Genomic DNA, 22,875 nt, shown 5'->3' on the forward strand with positions numbered 1-22,875 from the left:
GCTTTTATGAACAAAAGGGATATTTTGGTTTTTATAACAACTTAGAGACAGTATTATCAGATTCTGATGACCAATGGTTTTATACTTCAGCCCCTGAAAGACATTATATATATTTGTTGGTTTTTAATGTGAATTTTTTGTCCTGCATACCAAAAAAAAAAACCTGTTTTATTTTAAAGAATGAGCCTGTTGGCCCTTGCCTGAGATCTTTTCACAGCTATTCATCCAGTCATTATAGGTTGTTAGCCTGGCCAAATAATATTTAAGAAATATGAAATTTGATAGAGGATATAATCTTCTAAAGCAACAATTTGTTTTCTTTCAATGAAAGGAAGCTGGGTGTGGTTTATTCATTCATTCATTCAATGAACACTTATCTACTATATGCCAGTCACTATTCTAGGAATTGGAAACCAAACAGAAAATACCTCCAGCTCTTACAGAGCTACATTCTAGTAGAGGGAAACGGACAGTAGATAATAAACATAATCATTTAACTAGAAAGTGAGTGCTCAGGGGGTTGGGGTCATTAAGGAAGACCCCACTGAGAAAGTGACATTTGAACATAGACTTGAGGGAGGATAGAGGTTCTAAGCCATGCAGACATACAGCATAAAAGCATTTCAGGCAGAGAGAATAGCATTGTGGAGGCAGAGAGAATAGCATTGTGGAGGCAGAGAGAATAGCATTGCAAAGGTTCATGCAAGAAATAGCAAGGAGGGCTCTCCAGCTGTGGTGGAGGTGTAGGAGATGAAAACGGAGATAAATATGGTGGAGCATAGAGCCACTTTTTTTACTGCCTTGCAGAACATTTTAATAATTTGGGCTTTTCTTCTAAGAGAAACCTAGTCATACAGTTCCTAGTATGACTAGGAACTGGACGGCACAGCAGGAGGTGAGTGGTGGGCCAGCAAGCAAAGCTTCACCTGCATTTACAGCCAGTCCCCATCACTTGCATTACTGCCTGAGCTCCGCCTTCTCAGTGGTGGCATTAGATTCTCATAGGAGCATGAACCTATTGTAAACTATGCATGTGCAGGATCTAGATTACATGATCCTTATGAGAATCTAAAGCCTGATTATCTGTCTCTGTCTCCCATCACACCCAGATGGGACCATCTAGTTGCAGGAAAACAAGCTCAGGGCTCCCACTGATTCTACATTATGGTGAGTTGTATAATTATTTCATTATATATTATAATGTAATAACAGAGTGCACAAAACATGTAATGTGCTTGAATTATCCCCAAACCCCATCCCCACCCAGCCCCCAGTCTTTGGAAAAATTGTCTTCCACGAAAGCAGCCCCTGGTGCCAAAAAGGTTGGGGACTGCTGACTTGGAAGATTTTGAACGCAAGACTGAAATGAACCGATTTACATCTTAACATAATTCCTCTGGTTACTCTGTTGAGAATAGACTAGTGGGATAAGAGCAGAAGCATGAAGATCTGTTAGGATGCTATTACAAAAATATCAGTGAGAGATGATATCAGCCTGTACCACTGGGGTGGACAGGGAGAAAGTGAGAAATGATCATATTTGGGATATATTTTGAAAGTAGAACCAACACGACACTACTAGAAAGGGATATGGGAAATGCAAGAAACAGAGGTCAAGGGTGACTCTTAAATTTGGAACCTGACCAATCAGGTAAATAGTGGTGCTATTTAATGAGATAGTCACATCTGAGAAAGGAGCAGATTTGGGGAGAAAAACAAGTTTGGTTTTGGACATGTGAAATTTGAGTTGAAATTTGAGTTGAAATTTAAGTGTTCAAGTAGAGATGTTGAATAGGTAGTTGGATATATGAGTTTTATGATAGGGAAGAGACCAGGATCGTAATTTACGAGTCATGGACATATGCATTTTTTAAGTCATTAGCTTGGATTAAATTACAGCAGTAATTACTATAAAAAGGAAAATGGGTCAAAAATCAGTTACTAGGGTATTCTAGCCAACATTTAAAGGTCAGGAAGGAAAAGAGCAATAATTAGCCAGTAAGCTAGTAGAAAAACCATTCAAGTATTTTATCCAACAAGCCAAGTGAAGAAAATGTTTTAAGGGGTTATCAAGCATATCATTATTATTGTACCAGCATGCTATATCCTGAGAGATTGAGCTGGATGTGGGCAGAGAATGAACCACTGGATTTGGTAATGTGGAGATTGTTGGTAATCTTGTAAAAGCTTGTGTGAAATCGGTTTTGAAGGAGGTGAGGAAGTGAGGATGGCAAGCAACTCTTAAGTTTTGCTATAGTGAAGAGCAGGAAAATGGGATATAGCTGGAGGGGCCTGTGGGATTGAAGGTATTTGTTTTTGTTATTCTAACAGTAGAAAGCACTGCAGCATGTTTCAGTAGGAATGATCCAGCAAAGTGGGAAAAATTGAAGATGCAGCAAAGGGCTAACTGTAGAAGCAGAATTCTTGAGTAGACAGGAGGGGATGAAATCTAAGGCACAAATGTAGGAGTGGTCCTTAGGAACAAGGATGATATATAAGTAAAGTTATAGGTATGTTGAAAGATTTCATGGTGGGACTTCTGATTGCTTCTCAGCAAAATATGAGGTGACTTGTCAGATGAGAATGAAGAGGTACTGAGAATGTTGGAGATTTGATGAGAGAGGAAAGGCTGAAAACAGTTGTCTCAGAATGCGAATTAACTAGAGAGGTTTCTAACTTTGGTAACTGGATAGATGTCAGTGTTGTTAAGAATGGGAATACAGGCCGGGCGCGGTGGCTCAAGCCTGTAATCCCAGCACTTTGGGAGGCCGAGACGGGTGGATCACGAGGTCAGGAGATCGAGACCATCCTGGCGAACACGGTGAAACCCCGTCTCTACTAAAAAATACAAAAAACTAGCCGGGCGAGGTGGCGGGCGCCTGTAGTCCCAGCTACTCGGGAGGCTGAGGCAGGAGAATGGCATAAACCCGGGAGGCAGAGCTTGCAGTGAGCTGAGATCCGGCTACTGCACTCCAGCCCGGGCGACAGAGCGAGACTCCGTCTCAAAAAAAAAAAAAAAAAAAAAAAAAAAAGAATGGGAATACAGAGGAGAAATCATCTATGCATTGATGTTGTGCTGGGAATAGCAAGTTCAGTGATAGACATGTTCATTTGGAGATGCCTCTGATTCCCTCAGAATGTGCCGGATGTGAAGAAAATGCCAAGAATGGAATCTTAGAAAATACTAACATTTAAGGAACAGAGTCAGTGAAAGAGTGACTAAATAGAGGCACTGGAAGAGCAGGGTCATGAGGTTTAGAAGAACAGAGGGTTGGAGAAGGACAAAGAGGACAATAGTAGTGTGTCCTGTATTGGTTCATTTGCAAGCTTTTAGTTGGTATTTTACTTTTAATATTTATGATTTATTTTGATGGGCATTAGAAAAATGTTTAACTGGTACGTAAAACCTGTGATTTATGAAAAATGGTAATGATTTTCCCTTTTAACCTAAATAAGTGTAAGATTAAACTCTAGATTGATTCAAAAAAATTATGTAAGTAATGATACTGCTAGCTAGGGAAAAGTCATGATAGTCATTGGTAAATGAATAAACTGTGGGAAGCTCTGGGTTTAACAGTTTAGAAATTATTGGTGACTTCATTTTATCAAAAGCATTTTTTTAAATGGGGAAATATCTACACCAAAGCAACATTAATAAATTTTAGAATAATGGAAGTATTAAAGTGAGCTCTCTATATGTAATTGAATTACTTTTAGAGCTGTTAGCATAGTTTCTAAAATATAGCTCATATTTTATCCTATTACTTAGTGACTAAAATAACTTTAAAGCAAATAGGAGATGATACCAAGAATCATTCTTTTTTCTTTTTTTTTTTTTCTTCTGAGGCGGAGTCTCACTTTTGTAGCCCAGTCTAGAGTGCAGTGGCTAGATATCAGCTCACTGCAACCTCCGCCTCCCCGGTTCAAGCAATTATCTTGCCTCAGCCACTCCAGTAGCTGGGAATACAGGCGCCCACCACCATGCCTGGCTAATTTTTTATATTTTTAGTAGAGACAGGGTTTCGCCATGCTGGTCAGACTGCTCTTGAACTCCTGACCTCAGGTGATCCACCCGCCTCAGCCTTCCAAAGTGCTGGGATTATAGGTGTGAGCCACTGCACCTGGCCAAGAATCATTCTTTAAAAAACATGTAATAATAATAGAACACAAATGAGGAAAGCTTTCTGAAAAAACTTTATTTGTTAGAAACATGAAAAGGTGGCTGGGCATGATGGCTTCACACCTCTAACCCCAGCACTTTGGGAGGCCGAGACGGGCAGATCACCTAAGGTCAGGAGTTCAAGACCAGCCTGGCCAACATAGCAGAACCCCCTCTCTACTAAAAATACAAAAATCAGCCGGGTGTGGTGATGCATGCCTGTAATCCCAGCTACTGGGGAGGCTGAGGCAGGAGAATTGCTTGAACCCGGGAGGTGGAGGTTGCAATGAACTGAGATTGCATCACTGTACTCCAGCCTGGGCAAGAGACTCCGTCTAAAAAAAAAAAAAGAAAAAAAAAAAGAAACACAAAAAGTTAATTGTGTATTTTTAATAAAATAGTAGAAAACCTTGATGGGTGATTGAAGAAATAGGGCATTTCTCAGAAAGATAGTCTAAGCTCTATAAGCAAGAGGGGATCTGTTTTTTATAGCCCGCTACTCATTGAACAAGGTATTTTTAATATGGTTTGTTGCTGCAGTTGTATTTCATTCTCCTGACAGGAACTGAAGGGGACTGACTTCTTGTTATGTACACTTGTGTGTAGTGAGTTAGGCAAGTTCATTGGACGTTGTCTAAATCTTGAGTTTTTCCTTCATCATTCTAGATGTTTTGGAGACATTTCAGTTTACATAATGTTAAGCTTTGCCATCTTAGGTAGCAAGCATTTATACAACTCTTCTCCATTCAGAAAGGTGATTCTACCTGGGCTTGGGGGGCATGCACAGTAGTCCCAGCTACTTAGAAAGCTGAGGTGGGAGGATCACTGGAGACCAGGACTACGAAGCACTGATCACACCACTGCCCCCCAACCTGGGAAACATAATGGGACACCTGTCTCCTAAAAAAAAAATAAGAAAAAATTATTCTAATTGGCAAAATACACAGACAACTTATTCTACGTTGGTAGAGCGGGTTCTTTTTAAAATTTCTAAGTGGTTTGTGCCTCAGAAAATTACATTTGCTTTGAGATAGTTGAAATGGGTTCCTAGTTTTAGACTATTTTTTTTAAAACAGCACCAACTATGTAAACCCCTTTTCAAATTTAATCATTGGGTGATCTCTACTCAGTTCCATGACCTGATGGATATAAAGCTGTGAGTCTGATAATCATTAGAAAAGAGCATTTGTGAGATTTTAAAATATGTAAGACTGAGGATGCCTGCCATATGTAAGTGTACATGTGTATGCTGTTTGAGTTTTTCTCCCCCTTTTCTCTTGCATCACTAGTATTTATTACTAATGGTTGAATTTATTTCATACTGAGCCACTCTTTGGCCAGGAAAATCTCAGTAATCTGTTACTTTTCCCTAACCAGCAAAGTTTATTTAATTATTATTTTAAAGATGCAGGAGAAATTTAAATCACGTTTCACAGATACTGAAAAGACCATAGCTTTGGATTTGTCTTCCCGTTTAGTTGCCTTTTATAGGAACAAACCTAAATTTGTCATTCAAATTTTGCCATCCTTTAATCCTCTTTAGCTGTCAGGCTTTGTTAATAACCCAGTCAGGTCACAAATATACAGGGAGATGACTATAGAAAGTAATAAGCACAATTTGCCTAAGTACATTTCAGGAAAAAGAGCTAGAGGTCCATGGCAGCTGAGGGGGTACTGCTGTCAAGCAAGTTTTCTGATTCCTGCTGCACCTCTCTAATAATAAAGCCCTATTTTGCTTGATGATGAGAAATACAGCTAGAGAAAAACCTAATATGAACAAATTAATAATCAGTTCACCACCCCTCTCACAGTACACTGGCTAAAAGCCATAAATGTTGAAAGTTGGGAGAGACTGAGTAAGATCCTCGAAACCATGTTATTACCTGCAAAGTGGCCACTGAGGTGAGTGCTCCCAGGTGACTTTCATTTGGTGGCATAAAGCAAGAGGAAACAATATGTAACAAAAATACATGATATCATCATGTGTTTTTCACTTTCCCCTTGATCATGCTTTGGCCATATTTACTTAGGTGTAAGTAGATGCGTTCAAATTAAAGTGCCTATCTTAATTCCATACCCTTGAGGCAGGATCTGCAATCAGGCAATTAGAAAGCTTTATTACCGAGATCCATCCACAAGTCTCTGCTCATAACATTGTTTGATAGAGGGACTTCAGTGGGATTTTTAAAACTTTGATTTGAATATCATACTTGCTACCTCTACCAATGCAAAGGACATTTCCTAGTGCTTGATCTTTTTCCTTCTATCTAGGACCTATGAGGTATTACTAGACTCAAATTTTGATCAATTATGGAATAACTAGGATCTTGAGTTCTCATTTGAAGATACTGTCCTTGTAATTCATTTAATTTGAGGAGAAAAAAAAGACAAAATAGCGTTTGTAACTTCATTAGCCTCAGCCTTGCTCTGTATCCTTGCTTTAGGGGAAAAAGGCAAACCTGATAAGCCCCAAAAGTGCTGGGCATAATTAAGGATTGGTTTCTGTTCTCAAGGAGCTAGGAGAGTCTTGTTAGAGAGTTGTTCGATGTGCAAGGTCTGTTGGTTTAAATATCAAATTTATTACCTATACCAATGGTAAGTTTAAATATCATACTTACTACCTAAACCAAGTCTAGTTTGCTAGTAAGTTTTAAACATCAATACCATATTTAAAGCTTTGGTTTAAATATACTTATTACCTATACCAATGCAAAGGACATTTGGTTGGCCTAAATATCATACTTGTTATGTAAACCAAGTCTGTTGGTTTTCCTACTAGATCACTTTCCTCTGCGTCAGCAGGTGACCACTCATAGCAGGAAAAAGGAGAGGCAGATAGTAAACACTACCGGTTGTGGGTAGCTAGGAAATCTAAGCCCCCTCCAACTGTGTAGGCTTGTTCTAAGTTTAAGAACTGAGTGAAGCAGACTCACTGTAAGAGTGTGTGATGGAATCAGAAAGATAGGTTGTATTTTAAAGTCACTGACTATAAGAACTTTATGACATCTGCCTTTTGCAGAATCCATGGAAATCGTACCAAATCTTGGTACCAAATAATGATGCTATTGCGGGTAGTTTTCTTGACTACATACATCCTGCTTTGCTAGTTTGATGAGTTAGCACACATTGCTTTCTGCAGCTCTATCCCATAACTCTCCAGCTCTTTCCCACAGCACATCCACACAAAAGTACTATTTTTACCCATCTTTCAAGACCCACTTCCACCATAGGCCTTACTTGATCTCCTAATTACAAGTAACGTGTAATCAGACAATTTAACTGTGACTCTCCTTTGGCTCCTTTGACTTGCCATGTTATCTGTGTACATCACACAACTCTCTAACAAGACTCTCCTAGCTCCTTGAGTACAGAAACCTATCCTTTTTTCACCTGCATACCCCAGCTCACCAAGCATTCCATACTCTCCCCTCAACATTTAGCACATAGAATATTCTTTAATGGCAAAGTAGCTGATGATATTTCAAGTCTGAACTACTCAGGTAACTAAGTATTAAATGTAATAAAGAGTAATTAACTTGTACCTACCCAAAGTTTGCCCAGAGTGCTTTCCTAGGAAACCCCCCTCAATATACATAAGTAGATACAAATCTCCTTTAAAGTCTACAGTTCCCACTGTAAGAGGGAGAAGAAAAATGGAATTGTATTGTCTTGCTGGTCCACTAGGAGCTAACACATCTAACAAGTGGCCCGTATTGTCCCACCTTCAGTCCCTCCTGTTTTTAATGAAAGTTATAAACTAATGTCTCTCTTGACCCTCATTGAAAACTAACACTATGGGTCAGTCTCAGGAAGTCTGTTGAATTTGTTTCCCTGGTAATCTTGCTTAAAGAAAAGTTCCCTAGGCTGAAGTAAGCCAGAGATTTAAATGAAAAAAAAAAATAGCCATGTCAGTTAATTTTATTTTTCAATATAATTTCTGCATGGAAAAGTCTCATAGTAAACTTACAATGAATTTTAAATTTGCTTTAGATATGTACTCTGATCATTTACCTTTCTAGAAGCACTTATAACTGCTGAAAGCCTGGATTCTTCATTAAAATAGTTTCTGACACAGCCTACATGTCATGGTATCTGTGTCTCAACTGGTGCTGACGTTGCTTCCTGTGCTTTAGTCATTTAAGAGAAGGCTACATGGCAAGACCAAGGGGCCAGATTTATAGCCAGTTCTCCTTTCTCTATTCTAAAAGGAGGCAGGGCATGTGGGATGCAGGGGCATATAGGTCTGCAGAAATCAATTCAGCTCTAAGTTCTTGGGCAAAGCAAGTTCCAGGTATGACCATGTGTGAACAGAGTATTTCCCAGGATAGAATTCAACTCCAGGATATGTAGTAAAAGGGAAACACACACACACACACGTTCATATTTCGGAATCACATACTTTTCTTTCTTTCTTTCTTTCTTTTTCCTGTAAACTCTTCTGACTTAATCACCTCACCAGGAGAGAGTGCTGATTTCAAGTCTTTAATATGGTCTGTTTTCTCTCTGCCATTATACTTTTGAGGTCAGTCAGTACATAACCATTATTTTAAAACATTCTGCAAAGAATTTCATTCAGCAGTAATTACTGAATGAGAACAGGTCTAAGGAGCCATTATTTCTTTTCAAATAATTTCTTTTTTCTTTTCCAAATAGAGGATAAAACAGGGCAGAGGAGGTGAGGCATCTTCATTTGTCTCTCAGGTGTAGTCATCGGCAACCTAGGTTTCACCCAGATTCAGGTTCTGTATGCTTATATTAGCAGTGGTTTCATTAACGATGTTTCCCAAGAATCCTCTGACAGTAGGACAGTAGTTTGTCTCTCCCTTTCAGAGTAAAACATCCTAGACACAGAGATGTAAATTGATTTGCCCAAGTTTGTACGGTAAGGCTGCAACTGAGGCAGGATTTGAATTTATACCATGGAAGTGTTCCTCTTGGTAAAAGGTCTGTTAGACTCTGTTATAACCTCTGGAGGTGAAAATCATAAAGGTATCTATTCCCAGTAAGGTCTCCTTCTTCCTCAGCTATACCTGTTACTCTGTGTGGTACCAAAGTCCCACATGTCACCTGTAGTAAAACCTTCCTGGTAATATTTTTAAGTAATTTTGTATGACAGTGGTGAACAACTGAAAGATATATTTTTGTTCACTTCATGGCATTTTGCTATCTCTTCTAAAAGATAGATTATATTTTACTAGAGATAAATACAAAATAGTGTTATTAGGTCACTTAAATTATAATAAAAGGAAACAGTCACCATGTGTTTTTAAGCTACCTATTTCCAAAAGAAATCATTTTTAACTGCATAATTTTGAGTGCAGTTGGGTAGAAAGGTAAGGAGAAAATACTATATAAAAAGTCACTCATACCTGTTAAAAGGATGATGATGTCTGTATTTTCCACCTAGGTACTTTAATTGAATATATCAGAATGCTTCCTGTAGGGTAACTTTTCTGAAAGGCAGAAGAAAGGAGACCGTAGAGTATAGTATAAGCCTGTTCAAGCAGGGATGGTAGGAAAACAGAATATTCCACTGTTTCACAAAGACCACTTTTATAACATCTTTGCCTTAAATTTTGAATTACAGCTCGTATTACAAATCAGTTTATTATTTATGTCTTAGAAATTATTTATATAATAAATTGCATAAGAATATAACTTATATTTACTGTATGAAAGCAAAAAGTATGTTTGGGGAAGGACTGAAATAAGATTAACAGACTAGAGGGGGCTGGGCACAGTGGCTCATGCCTGTAATCCCAGCACTTTGAGAGGCCAAAGAGGGCAGATTACTTGAGCTCTGCAGTTTGAGACCAGCCTGGGCAGCATGCTGAAACCCTGTCTCTACTCGAGAGGCTGAGGTGGGAGGATGGCTTGAGCCTGGAAGGCAGAGGTTGCAGTGAGCCCAGATCATGCCACTGCACTCCAGCCTGGGTGACAGAGCAATTCTGTCTCAAAACAAAAAACAAAAAACCTAGAGGGAGGGAGTTATTGAACAGCAAAGAGGTAAATGACTATAGGTAGCATGGTACCTGTAGCCTTTTCTCATATTGTAAGGCAGTCTGTCTATTAAAATGTCCTTTAGAGAGCACAGAGCCGAGTGTGAGACTAATTTCTAAGTGTACTAAATAATTTGAGGCTTAGATATGCTGAGGAGTTTGATCTGAATTAATTGCTGCTTTCTTCTAAAAGATTGGTAGAAATGGACTCTACACTGCCTCCAGTATCCCCTACATACATGCACACAAACGTACACACACAGAAAGTTGAAATTACACAGATACCCTGATAACTTCTTTTTTAAATTATTATTATTATACTTTAAGTTCTGGAATACATGTGCAGAACATGCAGGTTTGTTACGTAGGTATATATGTGCCACGGTGGTTTGCTGCACTCATCAACCTGTCATCTACATTAGGTATTTCTCTTAATGGCTACCCCTCCCCTAGCCCCCCACCCCCTGACATGTGATGGTCCTCTCCCTGTGTCCATATGTTCTCATTGTTCAGCTCCCACTTATGAGTGAGAACCTGCAGTGTTTGGTTTTCCCTTTCTGTGTTAGTTTGTGGAGAATGATGACTTCCAGCTTCATCCATGTCCCTGCAAAGATTATGAACTCATCCTTTCTTATGGCTGCATAGTATTCTATGGTGTATATGTGCCATATTTTCTTTATCCAGTCTATCATTGATGGGCATTTGGGTTGGTTCCAAGTCTTTACTGTTGTGAATAGTGCTGCAGTAAACATACGTGTGCATGTGTCTTTATAGTAGCATGATTTATAATCCTTGGGGGTATATACCCAGTAATGGGATTGCTGGGTCAAATGGTATTTCTGGTTCTAGATCCTTGAGGAATCGCCACACTGTCTTCGGTTGAACTAATTTACACTCCCACCAACAGTGTAAAAGCGTTCCTATTTCTCCACATCCTCTCCAACGTCTGTTGTTTCCTGACTTTTTAATGATCACCGTTCTAACTGGCATGAGATGAATACCCTGATAATTTCTAATAGCTGGTTAATTGATCATATATAGAGATTCTGAGTTGGCTATAACTAAAAGGCCTTACTTTAAAAAGATTACATTGGGATAACTTACTATTCCAGTGCAGCTTTTCAGGGAGTCAGGGCTAATAATATTAGCATCTTACCATGTGCTGGGCAATGGTCTAGCTCTTTGCATGTAATTCTCAACAACCTAATGAAATGGATGTTATTATTAAGCTTAATTTGCAGCCGGCTGCAGTGGCACACACCGGGAGACTGGTAAGAGGATCACTTGAGCCCAGGAGTTCAAGTCTAGCCCGGGCAACATAGTGAGACCCCCACCTCTTAAAAAGCAAAAACAAAAAACTCAGTTTGTAGATGAGGAAACTGATTCACAAAAAGGTAAAAGTAACTTGTCTTGCCCCAGTCTGTACCTATAACCACTGCTCTAATGCTAAAAGAACCACATGATTTTATCATTGGTGCTGGCTTTAGTTACTTGGCTCTTACCAAGTTTTGATGCCGCTCAATTCATTTGTGGCATTTCTTTATTATAACTAACCAAAAAGCATCCTAAGTTACCCAACCAGGAATCTCTACCAATATATGAGATTTAGAAGGTAAGAATTATTTTTAACAAATATGTGTTTACCCAACTCTAATTGGAAAGTGGAAAATACTCTTCTAGCAATTTGTAAACAATTAAGATGAGAAGATAGGAGATCCTGAGAACTTCGTATACTTTGAAAAACTGTTTAGCCACATGATAAATTGTGCCTTTACCCCTCAGGAGACTTTACTTTGACAAGGTATATTAAATATGTAGTTGTTTTTCCAAACACCCTTATAGGATAGGTTACTATTAATAACCCTATTTATGCAGGAGATACTCTTAGTGTAGAAAAGAATGTTAATATACTAGGATCTCATAGTAGTTCCAGAATCAGAAATACCTTTTTTGGAGTTTTACACTTAGTTGATAGTCTTGTAGTCTCTTACTTCTAAGAAAAACCAAACTGTCAGGATTTGAATTAGATGCTAAATGTTTTGCAAGCAAGTAACAGCATTACACAGAAAAGTGTTTTCCATTTTCACCTGGGACCTTGTTACCTAAAGCATTTGATTTAAATAGTGTTGTTGTTCCTTTAAAGAAAAATCATACCTCTCAAGGTTAGTGTAAGTCATAGAATCTCCCCATTTTGTGTCAGCAAAAAATAAGTCTTATGCATAGAAGATGACTTGCTACTTTCCAGGTATCTTTCCATTTTTCCTTCTCCAATATTTTCCTGTGTTTCTTTAATGAGAATATCATTCCGACCTCTGCCAGGGAAACAGACAATATTTTTCCACAAAGGCAACTTTTTTTAGTTCCCCTTTGAGCTGGAGCAGACCTATACTGGAGTCTAAAGAAGAGAAATTTTAAGTTCTTCTGAAATACTTCATTTACCCTTAGAAACTGGAAGGAGTAATTTTAAAAATTAGGCAATGCAACTATCGCCAAGCTATGTATGCAAATCATATCAGAATCCTAAACTGGTCTGGTTTTTTGTTGTTGGTGGTGGTGGTTTTTTGGGTGTTTTGTTTTGTTTTGAGAAGGAATCTCGCTCTGTCACCAGGTTGGAGTGCAGTGGCGCAGTCTCGGCTCACCACAACCTCCGCCTCCCAGGTTCAAGTGATTCTCCTGCCTCAGCCTCCTGAGTAGCTGGGACTACAGGCATGCGCCACCATGCCCAGCTAATTTTTATATTTTTAGTGGAGACGGAGTTTCACCATGTTGGCCAGGATGGTCTCGATCTCTTGATCTCATGATCCTCCTGCCTCGGCCTCCCAAAGTGCTGGAATTACAGGCGTGAGCTACCACACCTGGCCAAACTGGTCTGTTTTTAATAGTTTATTGTAAGAAAGTTAGTATTCACAATTCTAATCTTAAAGCATGTAGCTTTTATGTGATCATTTTGATGCCTACTTCCAAGAAATGCCCTCACATAAACCTCTTATTCTTTTTTTATTCCTCCTGTTCTCCCTGATTCTTCTCGTCTCCCTCTGAGAGATGTTGGCCCCAATTTCCTGAATTTGAGGACAACACATTCTTAGAATGCACATGGCTTGCACAAGATGTCTGAGTTTGAGGTCATGCAGAAGGAGTAATTTAGCTTCAGGGTCTCTTGTGCACATAATATTTTATAAATTACCTACAAGGTATTTTTTTGTATTGCATAAGTTTAAAAAGATGAGACCAATTAAATTTTTACTGTGGGCAGAGGGTGGGAGAGAAACAGAAGAGAATCAAATGTTGAGGGAGGAAATCAGCTTCAGAAAACACAGAATTTCACTGGGTTCCAGTGTTAAAGGTTTGTCCTTTGCTTTTATAATGTTTTATACAACCTGTGTCAGTCAATGTGAAGAATGCTTTAATCAGCATCATTGTCATAATTATTTCCTCGTTGCTTTTAATAGTCATGCTTATTTATATCCCAATTAAGAATTGTCTCTGAGAAGTGTGATGTTCTTCATAATAAATTATACTCAATTGGGTGTGCAGAGTTGGTTGATGTCATTATTCTGTTTTATTTTAATGCTCTTGTGTTTAGCTCCCCTGACTTAACTACATATACCACATGGTGAAAACAGAAGTGAGGGCAAATTAACAACCTCTGTCCTGTCATAGGAGAATCTGGAGAAAGAAAGCAACTACCATTGCTCATGACTTCTTTCCCATTAGCCCTCCATGGGCCGACACGCACACACACACACACACACCCGCCTTGCTCATGGCTTCTTTCCCATTAACCCTCCATGGGCGGGTGCACACACACATACACCACACTCAGTCTTTATCAAGCTGTACTTTTCACTGCTCCCAAACACAAATGAGAATTTCTGTCCCTGTTGCTTTGCCCAACACTTTATTCTTCCTTGCCTAGAATGCTGCCTTCCCTACTGACCAGGGGGAAGCTTAGAAGCCTTGTAATAAGATAAACCTGATCCAGATCTCAGCTACTACTTTTGACTTTAGGCAAGTTACTTTATTTCACTGAGAATCAGTTTCCTCATTCGTGAAATGAAGATGCACACGGTTTTTATGAGGGTAAAGTGGATGAAAAAATATAAAGCACTCAAAAAATATTTCTTCTATTTCCTGTAGTTCCCCTTCTATAAGTCCTGCCTGTTCTTTAAAATTCGAGTTCTAACTACTCAAAGCTTATTCTCTGAAGCACTTATTTGGAACAAGTATTCTTTGCTTGTATTTACTGTCTCCCCAAGTTGTTTGTCAATTTCTTGAGAGCTGAAACTCTTAAAAGAATCCTCAATTTCTGACATAGTCTTGTTAAATATGGTAGCCTCCAATGTATAATAGTTTAAAAGTGGAAAATGGAAAGTGACTCTCTAAGCATGTGGTACCCTTACTCTAAAGTCATTAAGTTGGAGGTTTTGAGTCCATTACATTTTCTTGGCACAGTAAGGGAGATGGCATTAGAAGTACTTCCGTAAATTGTGAAATCTAAGAGAGCCATCAGTCAAGAAAGAGACATCTTGTGTTTCCATTCATGTAGAGAGAGCTTGATTTGGTGAATCTGTACATACAGATAAGATGATAGATAGATAGATAGATAGATAGATAGATAGATAGATAGATAGATAGATAGATAGATAGATAGATCGGTCTATCTTTGAGACAACATTCTCTAAAGAGTAAACTTAGAGTGTGTTTGAATGTTCTGGTAAAGGAGAGCAGCTACTTGTACACTCTTAACCAAAGAATTGTCCTCTAACAGGAAAGCTGTGATTCTCCATTGGAAATGCATTTTTATTGACAATGTCCATGGAACACAGCGGGGAAAGAGGATAGCTATTCAGCTTGCCAGATCAGCTAGAACTAACCAAGGGTAGTCAAAGGAGGGACAGATGTCAGCCAGATTGCTGCCATATTAGATACAACTATCTGGTAACATACTCCCCTACCCAGAGAATGACCATCAGGTAGAGCTGAATAGTGGGGGTTTTGGTTCATACTAACACAAAACTCGTAATAGGATAAAAATCCTTTGACTCATAGGTAAAAGTCATCATAGAGGTCATTCCCACTATACTTGCGAAAAGTTATTTTTATTGACATGACCAGAACTTGTTTTCCAAAAGAAACATTGCAAAACATTTCCAAAAGTTACATTGCAGTCTTAATTGTTGACTTTCTGCCATCATCCCCTTAATTCATTGGCTTTTAATTTAATTTGTCACCTTTTGATATATCTCATTTTAAGCCATGATGCAAAAATAGTATTTTTCTCTGCTATAATTTATCTCAGACTTATCCAGGTATTAACCTGTCATTTCTCACAAATAGAAGGAAAACTTTTTGATGATATTTCTAACTTCAAGAAAATATTTCATGGCCATTATGAATGGAACAAGGTCTTGGGGCTTAATCTTTGTTGGTACAGTTGTTTTTATCCTCCCAAATACTTGACAATAGCCTACAGCTGAATCTTGAACTTCATTGCAAAATCTTGAATCACAGTAATGATCTGGCTTTGGGTGCTGCAGCTCACTGATTTTTGTATGTTCTGCTGAAGAAAAACCAGCATTGTCACATTTTTGCTCTTCTTGATATTTTAGGACCTTGTACTGTAGTACTACACAAGAGAGATATTTCTAATGTGCTATATCTGTGTCTCTTGTCATTGAGGTAATTGTCATGAGAAAACCCTGGACAACAGCCATGACAAACAGAAATATTTTGACAACTCACAGTCACTGGATGCTGCTGAAGAAGAGCCCTCTGAGAGAGGAACAGAGGAGGACCCTGTATTCTCTGTTGAGAATTCAGGGAGGGACTCAGATGCCCTTAGACTTGAAAGTAAGTTGATTTGACCTAAGCTGTGCTTCTGGGGAAAAATCAACTCTCAAGCTTTAAGCTTAGGCTTTTCTCTACTTTTAAGAATTTGTTTTCTTCTTTTAACAATCATTATATTGTAGCATCACGAGGGTGACCCCTAGGTGGTGAGGCAGAAGACAAACTATAGTGTGAAAGTGTTCTTCACACTTTCTTTGTTCTCTACTTCAGTGTCTTCTGTTGCTAGAACAAATCTGATTTGTTTATGTATCAGTCTTCTTAATGTTACTACTATATTGAGTAAATCATTGTAAAAGTAACGTAAGTTGCTTTTACACTAACCCAATAAAATATGAAGATTTGGAATAATGGGCTTACCTATTATGCCCTCTCCCAAGATTCCCATTTTATGACCACATTTTGAGCTATATTGTACTAAACAGTTCTTGCTTAGATTATCAGAATTGCCAAAATGCATGACTTCTTTTTAGTATTCACCCACTTGACCACTTTACTGTACCTGGAACTATGCATAACTCCTCCCCACTTCTTGAAACTCTTCTTTCCTCTTGGCTTCTGGAATATCACTTTCTCTTGGCTTTCTTCTGTCCACACACCATCTTTTAAAATTTCTTTCACTTACTCTTTATTCTGCCCTTTATTTGTTGGGTTATCCAGGATCCTGACTTTGACCTTCTATTCTCATCCTTCTATGTATTATCTCTTGGTGATTCAAATACCCTTGACTACACCAATGACACCAGACCTATATTTCAGCTAAGACATTCTCTACAACTCCAGATCTTATTTCTACTTTTTTTTTTTTTTAAGTGTACTCTTCATCTGAATGTGCCATAGGCACTTAAATGTAACATATCCAAAATTGAACTTCTCCTCATATTGGCCCTATTTTCTGAAATGCTTCTAATTTCTACATTCCTGATCTCTGTTAACAACATCACAACTCACCCAGACACCACTGTATCCAGTCAATCTCTCAGACCTGTTGCATCTATATCTCTTCATTCATTCCCTCTGCCACTGCTTGAATTCAGACTTTCTTCATTTCTGCCTGCATTATTGCAGTAGCGTCTCAATTTGGCTCTCTAAATCTGGTCTTTTATTTTAGTCTGTATGTGAAGAAAGAGAATACACGTAATCAATACAGAATTTTAAAAGTGGAAACAACCAATGTTACTAATTTTTTGTGCGTCCAAAGAGTTGTTTCTAAAATGTAGATCTGATCAGATTTGCAAGTTACTTAATCTTCCTGAGCCTTTCTTGCCTCGTTTATTTAAAAACAAACCAACAAAAATGCTTTATAGAGTGGTTTTGAGTATTTAAAGGAAATAACTTGGTGAAGCATTTATTTTAGTGTCTGGTACTCAGAACCCAGTAAATGTTCTACAAACATAGGTATAACTGCAGCTTCAGGGGTCAAAGTCTTGACAAGCACATGCACATAGTATATGATAAGTAAACATCTGTTCAGTTCAAGGGAGCCATAATATATTTGCACAAGAATTGTTACAGGAAAGGTTCCCTGTTTGCTTTTCTAGGTTATCTACTCAGAGTTCCCAGTTTTCTCTTGCTATACTGACCCAGCTAAAAAAAAGGAAGAACACCACTGGTGGCAACGAATGCTTATGATTATTGTTTTCTGCTCAGAAGAGAATGATTTCCCTACCTACCTTAATCTGAGTGATTTACTCTAAGTCTTTTGTGCTTTCTGATTATTGGCTTGAAATTTTATGTCATTGCTTATATGTTAAATCATAAGCATATCTGCAGCTTTCCAGTCTGACTTCAAACCAGATGACTGGTTTTTCAAGAGAACCCTAGGACTCAAAACAGAATTGCCCAAGGCCCTATGGTGGTAATCTTTTTTTATATTTTTGAGGAGTCTTGCTCTGTCACCCAGGCTGGAGTGCAATGGCGCGGTCTCGGCTCACTGCAACCTCCACCTCCCGGGTTCAAGCAGTTCTCCTGCCTCAGCCTCCCAAGTAACTGCGATTACAGGCACATGCCACCACACCCAGCTAATTTTTTTGTATTTTAGTACAGACGGGGTTTCACTGTGTTGCCCAGGCTGGTCTCCAACTCCTGAGCTTAGGCAATCCACCTGCCTCAGCCTCCCAAAGTGCTGGGATTACAAGCATGAGCCACAGCGCCCGGCCCTGTGGTGGTAATCTTAATTTGGAACCAAGTTTGTCTAATTCCTTAGAATACGCTTTCTTTTTTGTGAGACAAAGGGACATATTCCCTCTACAGTATTGTTATTAAAGATATTATGTGCCTTACTTGCCTTCAGAAGCCACAATCTTAAGTACTCTAGCACCCATTGATATTACTCATGCAAGATTTCTGGAGGAAGATGTTTTCGGTCAGATTTTCCTGGTCATCTCTTTGAATTTGTGTTCTTTACCTCTTTCTATGGCTATGTTTACTTCTGTCTTGTTTTGTTCCAATTTTAGTATATGTGCTGCCAAAGCGAGCACTTCTGTCTTGTTTTGAATCTAGCACTCATTTTTCCATCCTCTGCTCCCTAAAACTCCTTGAAACTTCTCTTCCAAGATTGTTAATGCTGTTTCTTATCAAATATAGTCACCTTCTGTTAATCGGCTTCTGATATTTCACTCCCTCTCAGTAGTGTTCTCTGTAGCTGTTAACTGGCTTCTGTTTCTACTCCAGGTATGGTGATCCCAGTTTCTTCCTGGATAACCATTGTCATCTGATCCAAAAGTCTTTCCTAATATTGAGCTAAAACATGACCTCTCATTTCTAGTTTTGTCTTATGAGGCCAGCAACGTCAGTCTTGTTTCTCATTAATAGCACATTCCCTTAGGTATTGAAGATGGTTATTGTTCCTGCCTACCTTCCTTTCCTGTGTCTTTGCTTCTCTTCAGTTAAATGTCCTCACTTCCTTGAATAACTTAATGTTATGGCATCTAGTCTCTTCACTGTCTTTGAAGTAATCTCCTTGGAATTTTTCAAAATCTTTTCAAGCCCAAATTATTGGTGTAATATATCAGCTACTCTTCCTGCCACTGGATCCCCCTAGATTTCTTCAGTCCCTCTTCTGAAGTTTTGAGTACTTTTTGCCAAGTATATTTTCTGTGAATGTGCTCTGCTTTGCACATCTCCTAAAGTGAGGTACCCAGACTTAAACATGAATCTCCAGGTGTGTGTGGAACATTTCAAGCTTCTTTTTGTTTTCAACAGAACTACATATGCCTAGCTACGTTTCTTTCTTTCTTTCTTTTTTTTTTTTTGAGATGGCATCTTGCTCTGTTGCCCAGGCTGGAGTGCAGTGGCACAGTCTTGGCTCCCTGCAAGCTCTGCCTCCCGGGTTCATGCCATTCTCCTGCCTCAGCCTCCCGAGGTAGCTGGGACTATAGGCGCCTGCCACCATGCATGGCTAATTTTCGTATTTTTACAAAACAAGATTTTACCATGTTGGCCAGGCTGTTCTCAAACTCCTGACCTCAGGTGATCCGCCCACCTCGACCTACCAAAGTGCTGGTATTACAGATGTGAGCCACCATGCCTGGCCCATAGCTTCATCTGTTAACACTTCTCCTAGTCCCTGTGATTCTTGATAGTACCTAATATGGCTCAGATACAACCATAAACCTTCCCACTACCCTGGAATAGGCTTCATCTCCGTAAAGGATGTGAACTCACATAAACCTCACTGTGGATGCTCACATTCTCTCCAACTTCACAATATTTATTCTTCTTTTTCCCAGTGTGAAAATGGTGCATGGTAACGAAAATCGTTTTCAGTTTATATCATACCATCTGTCCTACAAGCAGCAAGATTTACTTATTCCTCTTGCTTCAAGCATAATTTAAAACCTTTCGAGATCTCTCTACAATCCAGACCTTTCACCAAACCAGAATTCTGTATTTTCAGCTGTATAGGACAGTTGTGGAGGGCAATGTTCTATATAGGACAATATCTGAAGATACATTCCTCCATCCATTCTTGTCTAGACTGTAAGTTCCATGGGTTGTTACCACCCAGCCCTCAGCACATTGCTAGATACAGCAACAAATATTTTCATGAATTAATGACAAGTGTCTACAATTCCAAGTCTTTATCCTGTTGCCCTTTCCTAACTCCATTGTCTTTATAAATATCATTCTGTTTACATATTCACAGATTCTAAACCTATAGTCATATTAAAAATCCCAGTTTTTCACATTAGACTTAAAAATCTTGAAATCATCTTTGAGCCTATCCTATTACTAATTTTTCTCCATTAACATTTCCTTGTATACCTCTTTACCCTCCCTTTTTAAAAACTTCCTTTTCCCTTTACCTTAAGACAACCCACTTCTATAACTTTTTTTTTTTAATACGTTAAGTTCTAGGGTACATGTGCACAACGTGCAGGTTTGTTACATATGTATACATGTGCCATATTGGTGTGCCGCACCCATTAACTCGTCATTTACATTAGGTATATCTCCTAATGCTATCCCTCCCCCTTCCCTCTCCCCCGTCCCCACAATAGGCCCCGGTGTGTGATGTTCCCCTTCCTGTGTCCGAGTGATCTCAATGTTCAATTCCCACCTATGAGTGAGAACATGCAGTGTTTGGTTTTCTGTTCTTGCAATAGTTTGCTGAGAATGGTGGTTTCCAGCTGCATCCATGTCCCTACAAAGGACACGAGCTCATCCTTTTTTATGGCTACATAGTATTCCATGGTGTATATGTGCCACATTTTCTTAATCCAGTCTGTCACAGATGGACATTTGGGTTGATTCCAAGTCTTTGCTATTGTGAATAGTGCTGCAATAAACATACGTGTGCATGTGTCTTTATAGCAGCATGATTAATAATCCTTTGGGACACTTCTATAACTCTTATAAAGATTCTTAAATACCTTTCTAATTGGTCTCTTTGTCTTCTGTCTTCTCTTTCCTTGTCCAACACTCTTGTTCCAATACACAAACTGATTTACTACTCTAAGTAACCTTCGTAATTATTATGGCCCTCATCCTGTTATTCTTCTGCTTAAGAAACAAGAGGCTCCCTTTACAACGAATCCTCTTCATGACTTTCACACACATTTGTAACATCACCTACCTTTCCTAAGTATCTTATTTGTTACTATCCCCTGTATACATTCTTGGTTGTAATTAATTTGAAATTGGTCATGCCTTCCATGTGCCTTTACTATCCCTGTATGTATGTGTATGGACAAATGAGTCTATGCATACATGCTTTTTTAAAAAAAAAAGTCATTCTGGAAGGCTGGGTGCAGTAGCTCACACTGGAATCCAAGCACTTTGAGAGGCTGAGGCAGGCAGATCACCTGAGGTCAGGAGTTCAAGACCAGCCTGGCCAACATAGCGAAACCCCATCTCTACAAAAATACAAAAAAAAATAGCTGGGTGTGGTGGCCTGCACCTATAATCCCAGCTATTTGGGAGGCTGTGGCAGGAGGATCACTTGAGCCCAGGAGACAGAGGTTTCAGTGAGCTGAGATAGCGCCACTGCACTGCACTCCAGCCTGGGTGACAGAACGAGACTCTGTCTCAAAAAAAAAAAAAAAAAAAGTCACTCTGGGGAGTGACCTCCCTGGCCCTCTACTCTACTCTCTCTGTCTAAATCCTGCCTCAGGTAGTCCGCCTTTCTCTAAGAAGCATTTTGTGATTACATGAAAATATTTTTTCCTCTTAAAAAAAAAGTTAATTGTTCTCTTATTATTTCATGTATGTAGTTTTCTGTCTCCAACTTGATTATAAATTCATTATATTTAATTTCTTAAGGTTAGAAACTTTCTATTTTTTTTTTTTTGTTCCCACCTACAGCTTACAGAGATAGACACATAGTAGTCTATCAATAAAGTTTGGCTTATTTTTTGCTAACTCAGAGCACACTTATAATCTACTTATTCCTCACCTCTGAGGAGAAAATATTAAAATATGTACATATTTAGTGTTGTTTTTTAGGAATTGCTTTCGCCCCAACCCCAGCAGCCTTTAGAAAAGCCTAATGGCTACCAGCAACAGAAGCCTGCAGCAAGCTCCGTATTCTCTCTTCATTTGAATATCAGTTTCCATTGATGAAAGCCCCTCTCTCTCAGAATTTTTAAATAATGATAAATATTACCGTATGTTAGGAGCACAGGGAAGCAGTAACCTTGGGTTACTGGGTTTGCAGAACTCTTTGTAGCTAAGCAGCATGATTTTTTTCCAGTGTGTTGCTTAACGACAGGGATATGTTCTAGGAAATGCGTCCTTGGGTGATTTTGCCATCGTGGGAGCATCATAGAGTGTACAGTACTTACTTACACAAAGCTAGGTGGTATAGCCTACTGTGCTCCCGTGTTATATTGTGTAGCCTCTTGCTCCTAGGCTACAAACCTCTACAGCGCATTTATGTGCTGAAACACTGTAGGCAAGCGTAACACAATGGTAAATATTTGCGTCTCTAAACGTATTTAAATGCAGAAAAGGTACAGGGGAAATACAGTATTATAATTTTATGGCACCACTGTGGTATATGCAGTTCATCATTGACCAGAACTTCATTATGTGGTGCATGGCTGTGATACCATGTTCTAAATCCCTGAACAAGCCAGAATTACCAACTGAAGATTACGGCACTAGAATAATGAAACTGGCGTTTTGTGAGGTATCAACCCAGAGCTCTCAGGTTTTCCTGTGGGTACATGGTACAAAAGGAGACGTTTTGTTATTTGTTCTTGTACCCTGTCTACTTTCTAAAGGGACTAGGGATAACTTTCATGGAATGCACAATGTAACATCCAGCCATTAATACAAAATAAACAGGAAAAGTTAAGTAGTGCAGAATTTTTTAAAAGAAAGCCTTCTATTAAGAAACTTGGGCTGATTTTGCCTGAACTTCCTTGTTAT

General features: G+C 38.9%; 1 protein-coding gene across 2 annotated transcripts in view; it reads left to right on the plus strand.

The window, feature by feature from the left end:
* Window positions 1-22,875, plus strand: part of TTC17 (tetratricopeptide repeat domain 17) — a 148,950-nt gene that overhangs the window by 73,998 nt on the left and 52,077 nt on the right. For both annotated transcript variants that reach the window (XM_010378062.2, XM_010378064.1), the window contains exon 17: window positions 15,838-16,008. In XM_010378062.2, the coding sequence (XP_010376364.1) occupies window positions 15,838-16,008 (171 nt within the window). The remainder of the gene's footprint in view (window positions 1-15,837; window positions 16,009-22,875) is intronic.

The sequence above is a fragment of the Rhinopithecus roxellana genome, chromosome 15, assembly GCF_007565055.1.
Source record: "Rhinopithecus roxellana isolate Shanxi Qingling chromosome 15, ASM756505v1, whole genome shotgun sequence".
NCBI classification, from domain to species: Eukaryota; Metazoa; Chordata; class Mammalia; order Primates; family Cercopithecidae; genus Rhinopithecus; species Rhinopithecus roxellana.